Source organism: Leucoraja erinacea, chromosome 25 (assembly GCF_028641065.1).
Source record: "Leucoraja erinacea ecotype New England chromosome 25, Leri_hhj_1, whole genome shotgun sequence".
NCBI classification, from domain to species: domain Eukaryota; kingdom Metazoa; phylum Chordata; class Chondrichthyes; order Rajiformes; family Rajidae; genus Leucoraja; species Leucoraja erinaceus.
Genome location: NC_073401.1, coordinates 25,817,632 through 25,832,266, shown reverse-complemented (window position 1 = coordinate 25,832,266; position 14,635 = coordinate 25,817,632). Strand labels below are relative to the sequence as shown.

General features: G+C 40.8%; 1 protein-coding gene across 2 annotated transcripts in view; it reads left to right on the top strand.

The window, feature by feature from the left end:
• The first annotated feature begins 1,002 nt into the window (after positions 1-1,002).
• The window catches only part of smtnb (smoothelin b), a 168,034-nt gene continuing 154,401 nt past the window's right edge, over positions 1,003-14,635 (top strand). For both annotated transcript variants that reach the window (XM_055655293.1, XM_055655292.1), the window contains exon 1: positions 1,003-1,906. In XM_055655293.1, coding sequence (XP_055511268.1) covers positions 1,856-1,906 — 51 coding nt within the window. In that variant the 5' untranslated portion in view covers positions 1,003-1,855. The remainder of the gene's footprint in view (positions 1,907-14,635) is intronic.

The following is a 14,635-nucleotide window of genomic DNA, read 5'->3' as shown; positions in this document are numbered from 1 at the left end:
CCTGTGCAATCAATAATTCCGGGGTGATCAGTTCACTAAATATGCCATCCACAATGTCCTCAGCATCTCTGGTGTTCTATGATGAATCCACCCACAAATCCACCTCTGCAATACAATTATGGCAGGAACTATAGCTGGACACACTTCCTGCAACAATGAGTGCGAGGGACTCTGGAAGATTCCCTGATTTCCCACATAGTGCAGTGTCAAATAAGTGCGAGGGACTGAAAGATTCCCTGGTTTCCCATACTACAGCGTCAAATTCTCCTGCCATGGATTGATGAGTGAGGTGTGGCATTTTGGGATGTCTAAAAAGGTAGAACATATTCCATGAATGTTTAGGACCCTGGAGAGTATGGTTGGAAAATAGATCTTGGTACACAAATGCAAAGATCACTGGAACTGGCAGCACAGTTTGATAAAGTAATGAAGAAGACACGAGATGTTGGCCTTCATAAGCTAGGGCATTGAAAATAAAATGCAGATCATGATACAACTTTATAAAACCTTGGATTTATGTATAATTCTGGAGATTTATGTATAATTCTACTTACTACACAAGAGGAAGAACGAATTGATTGGAGAGCCTGCAGAGGAGACAAACCAGGATGTTTCCCAGGATGGAACATTTGAAATATGAAGAGACTGGATGGGCTGCAATTATTTAACATGGCTATTTTGAAGGTTGAAGAGACATTTTTTTGTAAACCCAGCATCTGCAGTTTCTTGCGCCTGGATTGTAGCCAACAGTCACCTCACAACATTTGGAGTTAGCTGTGGCCCTTGTGGCAAAAGGGATCAGGGGGTATGGAGAGAAGGCAGGTACAGGATACTGAGTTGGAAGATCAGCCATGATCATATTGAATGGCGGTGCAGGCTCGAAGGGCCGAATGGCCTACTCCTGCACCTATTTTCTATGTTTCTATGTTTTCTGGAACATGGATAGGATAAGTTTAGAGGGATATGGGCCAAACGCAGGCAAGGAGGGACTCGTGCAGATGGGACATGTTGGGCCTAGTTTTCACACTGTAGGACTCCGTGAGCCAACATTTTAGGCTTCCGAGAGGAGCAATAAATTCTTTCGTGCTGAATCAATTCCATTTTACTGTGCGGCTGGGCGGAAAATTGTCCCAAAGGTGCTAAGGTCGGCGAGGAGTCGGACTGTGACGTCTGAAAACGACGGTTGAAAACTTGGAGCGGCGCAGAGGGAGGCGGGCGGGAATGTCCGCGCGCCATTGGCTGATGTCGACGCCGCTGGGCGGGAGCTGAGGCGACGATCGGTATTTGAAGCTCGAGCTGCAGCGCACCGCTCCAAGAGGAATGCGTTGGGATCGCCGGGCTCCTGCCATTATTTGAAAAGTAATATTTAAAAAACCGGGATCACAGAACAAAAAAAAAACCCCGTTCTGAGAAAAAAAAAATCGTGACAAGATTGCCCGCGCCTTCAATTGATCCAGATTGATTTGATTTATTTTCTGAGGTGATAAGCCGCCAGGTACTTTGTGTACTACTAGGTAGGAAGGAACTGCAGATGGTGATTTACACCGAAGATAGACACAGAATGCTCGAGTAACAGCGCTGCAGGACAGGTAGCATCTCTGGAGAGAAGGAATAGGTGACGTTTCGGGTCAAGACCCTTCTTCAGAGTTTTGTTTTTTGCCCAGCACCTGCGGCGATCAAACTGTCAACGCATCCGGCACCGGGTGTCCACGAGTGACAGAGGTTGTTGAGGCTGCTTTGGAAGGGTGAATCGAGGGTCAGTAACATCAACACGCCCGTCACGGTCAACATCGTGCTGGACGTCGAGCGGTGAAGAGAACTTCTGGGACATTGAACAGCGCAGCCCGGTTTCACCATGTCCGCGGACCGCTACTCGTCTCTGGACGAACCGGCACTCAGGAAACTGGTGAGCGAACGAGAGAGTTCTTGACTTTGGTGTTGAAATGTTTCCCGAACTTCATGCTTGCAGTTCCCTGGTTCTGCTCCGCTGTAGGGTTAATATTCTGGGGCGGGGGTTATCGCAAGATCCATGTTAAATCCCAGTTGTGTCACATCAGAGTGTACCAAGCTCTGGCAAACAGTGCCAATGTCAGGGATCCTCTCTGCTCCAAGGTGCACACCCACTCTTGAAGCGGATGAAAGAGAATTGGCTCGTTTGATTTTAGCAGTTAGGTGTAAGTCGAACAGCCGGTTATGCCATGCGAAGTGTCGCAATTCACAGTACAGATATATACATACACTTATACATTGTTGGATTACAATTATGGAATAATGCTTATGCATTCTCACTATGGAATAATGCTTATACATTCTCACTACCTGTGTGAGTCTACCTGTAGTCTATCAACCTCTGTAGACCATCCTTAACGCAGAATGTAGCAGATCCAGTCATTCGTAACTATCTGATCACAGGCATAGTTTTTGTTTTTAAAGGATCACCAAATGCAGTTGAAGTTTATTCTTAGCCTGTCGATTCCACTTAAATGTTTAATTAAAATAATATACTGATCCCCGTGTGCCGAGTCTTTCCGCCACGGCTGACAGTTTCTTGACTGTAGAGTCCAGCTTGGCTGTTAGACCAGTAAAGTATTCCAGTTTCTCCCACAGCACTGAGATCGCCCAAATGCGCCTACAATTTACTTTCTAATGTTCTGAACACGGTCTTGTTAAATTGAGGCATATTTTTACGGGGCTCTAATTATAAGGAATTGCTGCAAGCATGATTCAAGTCGGTTAAAATGTAGGATTTAAAGCGGAGTTGAGATTATCCAGATCTTGCTGTTCACTTCCTTTATCGTTGGATTTCATGTGGGAGTTTAATTTTATTGAGTAGAAGCGGATGAGTTCACCGTATCTGCATTGCCTATCTACTTAATGGCTGATGTACATTAACCGAGCAGGTAAAAGCAAACTAATGCAAAACACAATTATGGATATGTTCCTATCGCTTACAAAGTAAAGAGAGGAAAACCATTTCAGTTGAAAAAGTCTTGGTGCTAATGTGTTGTTAAAAGTGAAATACTCGAATCTATGTGGCGCTTTGCGCGATCTCTGCATATCTAAATATTTCAAAGCCAAAGTTTTTGTTGTTGTAATCCGGGAAACACCGCTACCAATTTGCACACACATACCGCTTAAATGGCCATGATTAATGACAAGATATTATTTTCTTATGCAGTGATTTTTCTAGTCAACTCTTATTACTCCCCTGTCACTCAAAATAGTGTTAAGGGAGTAATAAATATGGTATGAAGGCATCTTTTATATCCACCACAGAGAACATATATTGTCTCAGTCTAACTGAAAATGATACTTTCCTGTAATATTCCCTTACTGTATTTCTGTATGGAGATGCCATTCAAAATGTATGTGCTCAAGTTTCTGGAATTAAACTTGATTTCAGAACCTTCTGTTTTGGATATGAGCCACAGTTCTAGTACTGACCCTCCTATTTTGAAGCAGCGACCAGTTTGATTGGGGAATAATTGCCCAACATCTTACAGTTAGCTATATGCTCTTGAGAACTTTGTGAATGTGAAGGAGTAATAAAGAAGCTACAGCATTTATAGTTTGTTATCATAAAATTTGTACAACTCTTCAACAGAAATAATTCTGTCCTTGAACAACAAAGCATTGGTTTATTCATCTTAAAACTCAATTAAAAAATGTAAAGATATTATTGCAATATTAATAGTTGAAACTGAAAACTCATCATAATGAAATGGCAAGTGAGATATTATATATCAGTATAACAATGCCATACATTTCTGAAACAGCTCTTATAACTTTGCATCAAATACATTATTGTGGTTGAATTGTTCTGGCTGCTCGCTAATGGAAAATATTTTTGTATATAACGTTAAGCATAACTTTGTTCTGAATGATCTTTGTAAGTTTGTGAATGCCACTTGGATAGCCCCACACAATTGAGGATTCCATAATTTCTGTCAATTTAGGAGGTGGCTAGTAATGCCAATGTGGGATCCACATTCTTGACCTCTGGAGTAGAAGGTGGCTGCTGGCATGGGCAGATGGGTGGTTTGTAGGATGGCACATTCCTCCCACCACTTGTGCAGGGCTTCTGTGTTTCCTATTCCTTAATTCTCAATACCATCCCAATTGCCCTGCCTCTAGTTTCAGTTGTCATGGGGTATAGATTCCCAGGAGTTAATGGAGATGCTACATTTTTTCAAGCAAGTTTTGAGCACATCCTTGAATCTTTTTTGTCCTCTTCCAAATTGCAAATCTCCCACTGAATAGAATATCTGGTTTGCGGGTACAATGTTGGAAATGTTACCCAATTCTGGGATATTAGCTTGAGAGGTGATGTTAATGTTGGTTCACTTAACCTTCCAGTGAATTTGGAGGAATTTGAATTACCAACTTAGTGTGTCAAGAAATGCATATCTTTCAAGCGTGAATCAGTATTTCTAGCTCTAATGCTTTTCCATGGAGTATCTTATTCTTTTTCATTTTTAATAAATGCTAAAGTACAAAATCTACATTAAAATTCTGATATGCACCAGCTGCAATTTTTGTGTTAACTGCTGTTACTTTCATTTAATGTTTTCAGATCCCTAACCCATTTCTTCCTCACATGCAAACTTCTATAATCCTCAGATTTCTGTCCTTCAGTTTTGTGAACCTCTGTCTCTGAATTTAATTGCTTTAATTTTAGCTTTAGCTGCCAAGGCCCTAAGCCACAAGCTCTGGAATGTTCTCTTCAACTTTGTCCACCACTCTTTCACTATTTTTTTTAATTTAAAAAGATTCAATCTACCATTGGTGATCTATCCTGGCATCTCCTAACTTGGCAAAATTATAAGTATCTTGTAACATTTTGAAGCATCAAAATTAGACCCTTTTGTGTCTTTTAAAGAATGAAGGAGTTAAAAGTAAGAAACAGATTTTTCCTTACTAGTCATTTTTGGTGAAGGCATGTTCTTGCCTGAAGGCTGTGACTTGTTCTATGATTTTAAGACACTGTTAAATTACGTAATCACTTTTCTTCATACACAAGCCACACTGTGAATAACACATTGGAATGTGTAACAATATTTAAATGAAAGAAATACACAGAACTGGTTTGATTTTAAATATAATGAAATTGGTCTGCTGGGTCCATAAATATTGACCCAGCAGACTGCATTAAATTACAAACATTTTAAATAACTTTGGAAAGGAAATGCATGAGATACAACCATTTCCGAAATGTCTAAATTGGTACAATTACCAGTTAGAATGAAGGTTATTTGTATTTCTGCAAAGTGCAGTAATTAACAATTATAATAGGATTTTAGACTAAAAGTTTAACATTTAGAAGTTTAGACATGTCTTTACAGAACTTGTTACCTGGAGATTTAAGGAACTTCCCATGTATTTGGTTCTTTCTAGACAAGGAGTGCCAAGAGATTGCAGACAGCTGCCGGTCAAATAAGGTTGTTATAGTGGTGTGAAGGGTTTAAATGGGGTGCAGTTCCTCAAAAATGTTCAGAAGAGTTTTCTTAAGCAGTATGTGGAGGCCCCCACATGTGAGAAAGCAACGCTGGATATAATATTGGGAAAATGGGATGAGCAAGTTAATGAATTGTTTGTGGAGGAGCCTTTTGGGACTAGTGACCACAGTTCGATTGGGTTTAAGATAGTTTTGGACAGGGACAGCGAGGGTCCATGTATTAAAATGCACAACTGGGGTAAGGTCAACTTTGAGGGTATGAGAGAAGGTCTCGCTCAAGTTGACTGGAGCAGGTTATTTGAGGGGAAAGGAACATCAGCCAAGAGGGATGTTTTAAAAAGTGTGCTGAAGAAAGCTCAGGATATGTGTGGCCCCGTTAGAGTGAAGGACAAAGCGGGCAAACGTAAGGAAGCTTGGCTGACGAGGGAAATTGAAGCATTGGTCAAAAACAAGAAGGATGCATGGGACAGGTATGGACAGCTGGGATCAAATGCATCCCAGTAGGAGTTTCGGGAGCTAAGGAATAAACTGAAAAAGGAGATCAGAAGGGCAAAAGGGGGCCAGGGGATAGCTCTGGCAGGTAGCATTAAGGACAATCCCAAAATATTTTATAAATACATTAGGGGGGAAAAGGTAACTAGAGAGAGAATGGGACCTCTCAGGAATCAAAGCAGTCACCTCCGTGTGGAGCCACAGGAGATGGGCAAGGTCCCCAATGAGTATTTCTCCTCTGTATTTACTGAGGAGAAAGACAGTGGGATGGAGGAACTTGGGGCAGTCAATGGAAATGTCCTAAGAGCAGTCAGTGTTACCGTCGAAGAAGTACTGAAGGCAATCGTGGATGAAGGTAGACAAATCTCTAATAGGGCCTGATCAGATATATCCGAGGACATTGCGGGAATCTAGAGAGGAAATTGCAGAAGCCCTGCCTGAAATTTACAGAGGGTGGCAAATGTTGTGCCTCTTTGCAAGAAGGGCTGCAGGGAAAATGCTGGGCAGTATTCTGAGGGATAGGTTATCCAGGCATTTGGATGGGCAAGGGGTGATTAGGGATAGTCATCATGGTTTTGTACGTGGGAGGTCGTGTCTCTTTTTTTGAAGACGTGACCAAAAAGGTCGATTAGGGCAGAGCTGTAGATGTTGCGTATATGGATTTCAGTAGGGCATTCAACAAGGTTACGCATGGTAAGCTGCTCTGGAAGGTTAAATAGCATGGGATCCAAGGAGAGATGGCTGAATGGATAGCAAATTGGCTCCATGGAAGGAAGCAGAGGGTGATGGTGGAAGGTTGGTTTTTGGATTGGAGGCCTGTGACTAGTGTTGTGCCTCAGGGTTCGGTGCTGGGCCCATTACTGTTTGTCATCTACATCAATGATTTGGATGAGAACATACAGGGCAAGATTAGCAATTTTGCTAATGATACAAAAGTGAGTGATTTTGCAGATCATGAAGATGATTATGAAAGATTGCAGCAGGATTTGGATCGATTGGCCAGGTGGGTGGAGGAATGGTTGATAGGAATTTAATACAGAGAAGTTTGAGGTGTTGCATTTTCAAATGTCGATCAAGGGCAGGACATACACAGTAAATGGTAGGCTTCTGGGCCGTGTTGTAGAGTAGAGGGATCTAGGTGTACAGGTACATGGTTCCTTGAAGGTTGAGTCGCAGGTCGTCAAAAAGGCTTTTGGCACTTTGGCTTTCATCAGTCAGAGTATTGAGAAGAGTCGTTGGGAGTTGTGGTTGTAGTTGTGTAAGATATTGGTGAGACCGCATTTAGAATATTGTGTTCAGTTCTGGGCACCATGTTATAGGAAAGGTATTGGCAAGTGTTCAGAAAAGATTTACGAGGGTGTTGCCAGGACTAGAGGGTGTGAGCTATAGGGAGAGGTTGAGGAGGCTGGGTCTATTCCATGGAGCGCAGGAGGATGGGAGATCTTATAGAGGTACACAAAATCATGAGAGGAATAGATCGGGTAGATGCACAGAGTCTTTTGCCCAGGGTAGGGGAATCGAGGACCAGAAGACATAGGTTCAAGGTGAAGGGGAAAAGATTTCACAGGAATCCGAGGGGTAACTTTTTCACACAAAGGGTGGTGGGTGTATGGAACAAGCTGCCAGAGGAGGTAGTTGAGGCTGGGACTATCCCATTATTTAAGAAACAGTTAGACAGGTACATGGATAGGGTAGATTTGGAGGGATATGGACCAAGCCGAGGCAAATGGGATTAGTGTAGCTGGGACATTGTTGGTCATTGTGGGCAAGTTGGGCCGAAGGGCCTGTTTGCACACTGTATCACTCTATGACTATGACAAGTAAAGGGCCTGTCCCACTTGGACGACCTAATCCACGAGTTTAGAAGACCCTAGACGAGTTGAATAGAATGTCACGGTCGTGTTGACTCTCCTACGACCTCCTACGACTATGTGTTCGACCTCCTACGACCATGTCTACTACCTCGTACGACCCCCCTCGACCTCAGTCTTCCACACCTAAGGCCAACTACTACAAGCTACGAGTGGAAAATGATCACATGATAAAATGATGTCATGTTTGCATTTTTTTCCTCGTGCCAGTTACCGACTTACGACTACCCACGACTACCATCACGACCTACTTATTTTTACTCATGGACATTTTTTATCAGGCTGGAAAAAACGCCACGACCTACTTGAGCCCACGAGTACGCGGAGACCACTCACAAGCATGAGGAAGAGTTACAAAGACCACCTACAACCTCGTGGCGACCATGCTGCGAGTATGAGTCAAGGGCAAACTCGGCAGAGGTCGCCAATTAGTGAAAGTGGGACAGGGGCTTAAGTGGTCAGTAGCTTTGGCACTTGAGTGTAGGAAAGTGGGGGAATGATTCTGCCCTTCAATTATTATCAAAGAACCGAATGGAAAGTGAACATTGTTGATCTTAGGAGGCCTCATAGTGAACTTCAAACTTCTCAGTGTCCACTTTGTTCTTGTGCTTATTTTCCTCACTCATTGCAGGACAAAGAATAGCTATTTGAGTGAGATGCCAGAGAGTTAATATCATTGGTAGACCTATTCCGTTGTTTAAGTTCACTCCTTTAGGAGAAACATATTAAAGGAGGAGTTTGAATCTAAAAAATAAGTTTGTATACCCCTGAGCAAACAGGTTGTTACAGTTCTAAATGTTAGAACATGTTGTCAATTATGCATTCAGTATCATACATATCTGACAATATTGTTAATGCACAAGTGAATCATGGTTGAGGATTAGTTGCCAGATACCCTGCTATGTATTTGAGCATAAATGGGGCTCCTTAAAGGTAATCTGCCAAGTCATGGAAAAGCTTTAAAATGGAACAGCTGCAAGTGTGTGAGGCATAAGCATAAAACACCTTTTTGTCTGTAGGAATGTGCCTTTGATTTAAACTGGTATAATTTGCAGGTTTTAACAGGATCATTTGAAATATAATATTGTTGATTGCAATACAAGCCCTTATGGGCTCCAAGATCATTCATGTTAATTTTGTCTGGGGAAAACAAAAAACTGTGCTAGCTGAATATGATGTGACAAAAAAAGGTAATATTGCCCATTGCCACATTTTACTGAAACGCATTAAACCTATAATGTTTAAGAAAGAGCTGCAGATGCTGGAAAAATCAAAGGTAGACAAAAAATGCTGGAGAAACTCAGCGGGTGAGGCAGCATCTACGGAGAGAAGGAATTGCGATGTTTCGGGTCAAGACCTTTCTTTAGACCTATCATATATTTTTGTACAAAACGTTTCTTTGCTTTCGAACAACATTGGGGAAAAAAAGCCTTCCTGTCCTATTAGCTATCTATTTCAACCACTCTCCCCTTGCCCTTCATCCTTCCCTGCATCAGCTCCAGGAGGCCAAGGTCTCATGGAACACTTCTAAGATCATTCAGTTGTCAATGCTGGATTTCCTTATTTTGTTCTGCAAGGAATTCCTTGCACAGGCTTTTCACTTCAGCCTTGAATCTTAATTTTTTTTAAAAGTAATTTTTGCCATCCAAGCTCATGTTGTTTATGGAATTTGCTTTGTTCTCCCTTCAAGTTGTTCCTGTTAAATGACCGTTCAGGCACCCATGTATGCATGATTTCCTGTGATAACATCGGCCTGGATTTTGAGGCAATAATGATGGCAAAACTAAGCATTTGTCAGTCCAATGCCATGAAATGGATAAATGTTTGGAGTTCACCAAGGCACATTGAAACTTGAAAATCTATATGTTTCTGTCATTGAAAGTAGTTTTGTCCAGAAATTAGAGTATTCATAAACCTGTCCCACTTTAATATACCTTACTTTGTTACGAGAGAGGGGTGACCATATTTAATAATATGCCTACTTGAAAGTAATCTAGCAAACTAACTGTCCTTAAAATAAAGTGATAAGTTTATATGTATGGGTTGTCATCCCTTTGACAAATGGAAAAATGCAAGCTGGGGAAGTTCATATATGCAGCTCAAATCTTCTCCAATATCCAGTAACATAATGTCTGATCGTGCTTCTGAAGTTCACCTTTCCTATTTGATTTCTCTGTATCTTCCATTCACTGCCCAAAAATCTATTGATCCGAACCTTGAAAATAGAGTCTTACAACGTGGAAACAGGCCCTTCGGCCCAACTTGCTCACTTCGGCCAACATGTCCCATCTACACTAATCCCACCTGCCTGTGTATGGCCCGTCTCCCTCTAAACCTGTCCTATCCATGTACCTGTCTAAATGTTTCTTAAACGTTACGTTAATACCTGCCTGAACTAATAAACATCAAAAAAGTAGCCATAAAGGCTTAACATATATCAAAAGCAAAAAATAGCATGTATTATATATCCGCATTCAGAATTCTTCAGCAACTCTTCCATCTTCACCTTCGTCTTCTAGAAGCAAGCATAACTTGATTATTGGTCTTATTAAAACATTGTTTTTAGTTTCAAGTCGTACCGTGCGCACCAAACCCTTAACATCAGGCATCATCTTCTTGTCTTCCTGGTCAACTGCTCTCAGAATTGTGCAAGGCACAATAAAGTCACTCTATTATAAACCAATCTTAATCTGCCTTCATGGAATAATCTCCTCCTCCCACGATCAATCCAGTGAATCCGCTTAACACTGATTCTAAAGCAGGTATGTAAACCTAAAATGTACTGTTCCTACAGCTTTGTACAATACCAGCAAGACTTCTTCAATTTTATTCTAACCGTGGCCAATAAAGGCTGCGTTACCATTTAAAAATGTTTACTTTCAATTCCTTTTTGGAATCTGGACATTATAGGCAAGAACAGAATTTATTGCAAATCCCCAATTGCCTTGGAGAAGGTGGCGATGAACTGCTATTCTGAACTGTTGCAGTTCTTCTGGCCAAGGTGTTGAGTTAACATTTCCAGCATTTAGTTTTAGATTTAGTTCTAGTTTTAGATATGTAGTGTGGAAACAGGCCCTTCAGCCCACTGAGTCCATGCCGACAGCAATCACTTGTATATTAGTTCTATCCTACACACTAGGGACAATTTCTAGAAGCACCTCTGGAATTTTAGACCCAGTACTTGCAATATATTTCCAAGTCAGGATGATGTATGGCTTGCAGAGGAACTTGCAACTGGTGTTGTGGCTAAACTTCTACTGTCCATATTCTCCTTGAATAGAGACTCAGGTTTGGGAGTGCTGTCGGTGTTGGCTGGATGAATTTGGATATATTTAAAATTACACAGATTGACATCCAATTTGGTAATATTGCCAGAATGTATGATGGCTGCTGCGGTAGTAATCAAGTGGGCTGCTTTATCCTTGATATTTTTTTAGAGTTATTAGCCTGGTGCACTTTTCCAGGCAAATGAAGAATATTCCATCATGCTCCTAGCTTGTGCCTTGTGGAAGGTAGAAAGGTCCCGGAGTAATGAAAAACAAGTCGCTTGTTGCAGGATATCCAGTCTCTGATTTGCTCTAGTTCATTCATTCATTATCGTTGAAAACATTTGCGACGCAGTGGTGCTGGTTTCCGACGGGAACGATGACGGAAGCACCACACATCTCTGTCCACCAGTTCCTGCGGACTTCCGCCGCTGGCAGTATAGGATTTTAGTGTGTGTGCTTTATCATCAATCCTTACAATGCTATGTACGACAGTGATCGCAACTTCTACTGAAGTGTGGATGGCCGTTGGCTCGCTAGAAGCTCATCTGCCCTTTGACAGGTCTTGTTTTTGGGCCTGCTGGGAGTCCACAGTCCCCTCCTCACCTGGCAAACCAGGTTGGGTGGAGACGGTTTAGTCACCGACTATCCGACCATGGAGCAAGTAGCACGGGACTACATGGTATCCGTAGCGGGGGTACTGTATATCTAGTTACTACTGTATATCTGTGATTGGTTCAGTTGAATTTATGGTCAACAGTTACCCTGTTATATTTATGATGGGGGACTAGGTGATGGTAACACTATTGAAGTCAAGAGCAGGTGTTTAGATTCTAGGCTGAAACACTACAAGAAATGCCATGTCATATTTTCAATGCAATAATAAATCCAACAAAAACATTGCATTTGTTGTTTTGTGCATCAGTGATCCATATTGGATTTAATTGTGGTGGAGGTGGGAGTGGAGAAAGGTCACTGCCCGAGCCGTTTTAACTGCTTGGGAATCTTTCACTGTCTTTATGGATTTCTTAATACCATATGGAAGTAATTTTGATAAAGTTTCTGATAATCAAAATGTATCATTACCTTTCAAGGACAATAAGAAGATCCATTTGAGGGGTATGCATTTCTATCAATCCTCCAGAATGGCAAAGTTCAGTCCCTAATATTTAGGAATTAATTAAAGAATTGCAATATTGATCCCTTGTCTAGTTTATTAATCTTTGTTTTGAAGAGTCAACTATAGAGTTAAACAATAAACTAATTCTAAACTTTTTTTTTGATTGTACTGTGTATGAATGACATATCCACATTTCTACCCTTTATTGTTTGATTGAATGGTAAAATGTGAAAAAGATTAATTGGGGGATTTCCAGCTATTTGGAGGAGTTATATTACTTGAAAAAGAGATGATTCTGTTAATTTCTTTACCTTCTCAAATTACATGGGGAAGAGCCAAATCTCTACCTTGCTTTGTCGTTTTTTATATATTCTATCTAATCTTCTGTCTTGCCACCCTTCTTTGCATATTTGTATGGTGAGAGGAATCTAAAGGCTGACCATTGTCTAAATGGAGAGAGATTGCTGATGAGCAAAATTCAGAGGGATCTAGATTTATTTATTTATTTATTTATTTATTTTATTATTTATTTCAAACAGAATAAAAGAATAAAAAGCAAATGTGAAAGAGCATACAAAAAACAAAACAAAAATATTTATAAAGTGTCATAAACAATATCTATAAATAAATGAAATCATATTTGTCCGAAACGGAGCAGGAAGAAGCCAAAGCTTATTAAAAATTCTGCTGTGGGGGGACGTTTCATGTTGATTTCTATAGTGTACTGTTCTGTGTCTTTTTTTCTTTTTCTCTTTTTTGTTTTGTATGGATTTATTGACATTTGATCTGTTCAATTAATTTAATCAATCTCTGTAAAGCACTTTGGTTCAAATATTGGTTTTGTTGAAAAGTGCTATATAAATAAACATTATTATTATTATTATTAATTCCCACCGCTTATTCAACTGCTTGTAATTATCTTATACAAATTTAGCAGCTATATGTACACCATATGTACGCCAGCCACTATATGTACACCAAATTATTTACATTTGAACACTAATCAAATATTTACAAAGCCATACAAAAAAGATGATTCTGTGGTTGAATTGCAAAGCTTCGCTTGCAGGTGCAGCCAGTGATCAGGAAGCCAAATAGCATTTGGCCTTATTTTAAGAGGGTTGGAGTTTAGAATGGTGGTGCAGTAGAGTTGCTGCCTTACAGAGCCAGTGACCGGGGTTCGATCCCGACTATGGGTACTGTTTGTACGGAGTTTGTACGTTCTCCCCGTCATCGCGTGGGTTTTCTCCAAGATCTTTGTTTCCTCCTACACGCCAGAGATGTACAGGTTTGTAGGTTAATTGGCTTGGTATAAATGTAAGTTGTCCCTAGTGTGTGGGGGATAGTGTTGATGTACGGAGATCGGCGCTGGTCGGTGCGAACTTGGTGGGCTGAAGGGCCTGTTTCCGCACAGTATCTAAACTAAACTGAACTAAATGGGGAAATATTTCCCTATTTGTAAACTCCAATCCCCTTACAACAAAGGTCAATTGTACAAGATATTGGTAAGGCCACATCTGAAGTATTGATAGAAACGTGTCGATGTATTGAAAAATAGAGACTAACATTTGCAAAGAGCAATACATTGATGGAACAGTGGGGAACCAGTAAGTCACATTTGCTTGCGAGTGGGTGGTAAGGGATCAGCATGGATGATCGGAGAATGAATGCATTCAAGATATTTCTCTTGCCTACACTGCATTTCATCTATAGTTAAACATTTGCAAATGCTAATAATTGAAATAAAGGGAAAAGACTGTAGAAAAGAGATTGGGTTTCAGTATTAGAGAAGATGGGCAGAACAAAAGGAATATCTCTGGGTGAAATCAAATGAGTCAATGTGGCATTTAAGGGCACATTCTGCTGCTTTGTATATTTGGAATGGCTATTCGAAGGGCTGGACATTCACAGCAGTCAGTCTATACAAGAAGAGAGCAAAACCAAAACGGAGCCAAAAATCATATATTGACTGAGAAAAATGGCAAATTCTGATACAGATGGAAAGAAAGTGAGGTGCTAAAATTGGAGAATTTGACAACCAGTCTGGAAGGCTACAGCGTGCCCAGACAGAAGATGTTGTTCCTTAAACTTGCATTGGCCTTGTAAAAGTGCAGAATGTCACAGACACAGATTAGTCCAAATGGGATGAAGAATTAAAGCAGCAGGCAATGGGAGCTCAGAGTTGCTCCAGCAGACTAAACACAGTTCTCTTCCGATGTAGCGGAGACCACGATGTTTATACTAAATTCAGTATGATAGATTGGAAGAAATGCAAGGGAACTATTGCTTCACCTGGAAATATTCCAACCTGGATGGCAGGAAGGGAAGAATAGAAAGGACAGATATTGCCTCTCCTGCAATTGGATGGGAATGCCATTATTCAGATGGTAGTTGGGGGGGATATTCATTTTCCAACAAAGGGTCTTTTTTC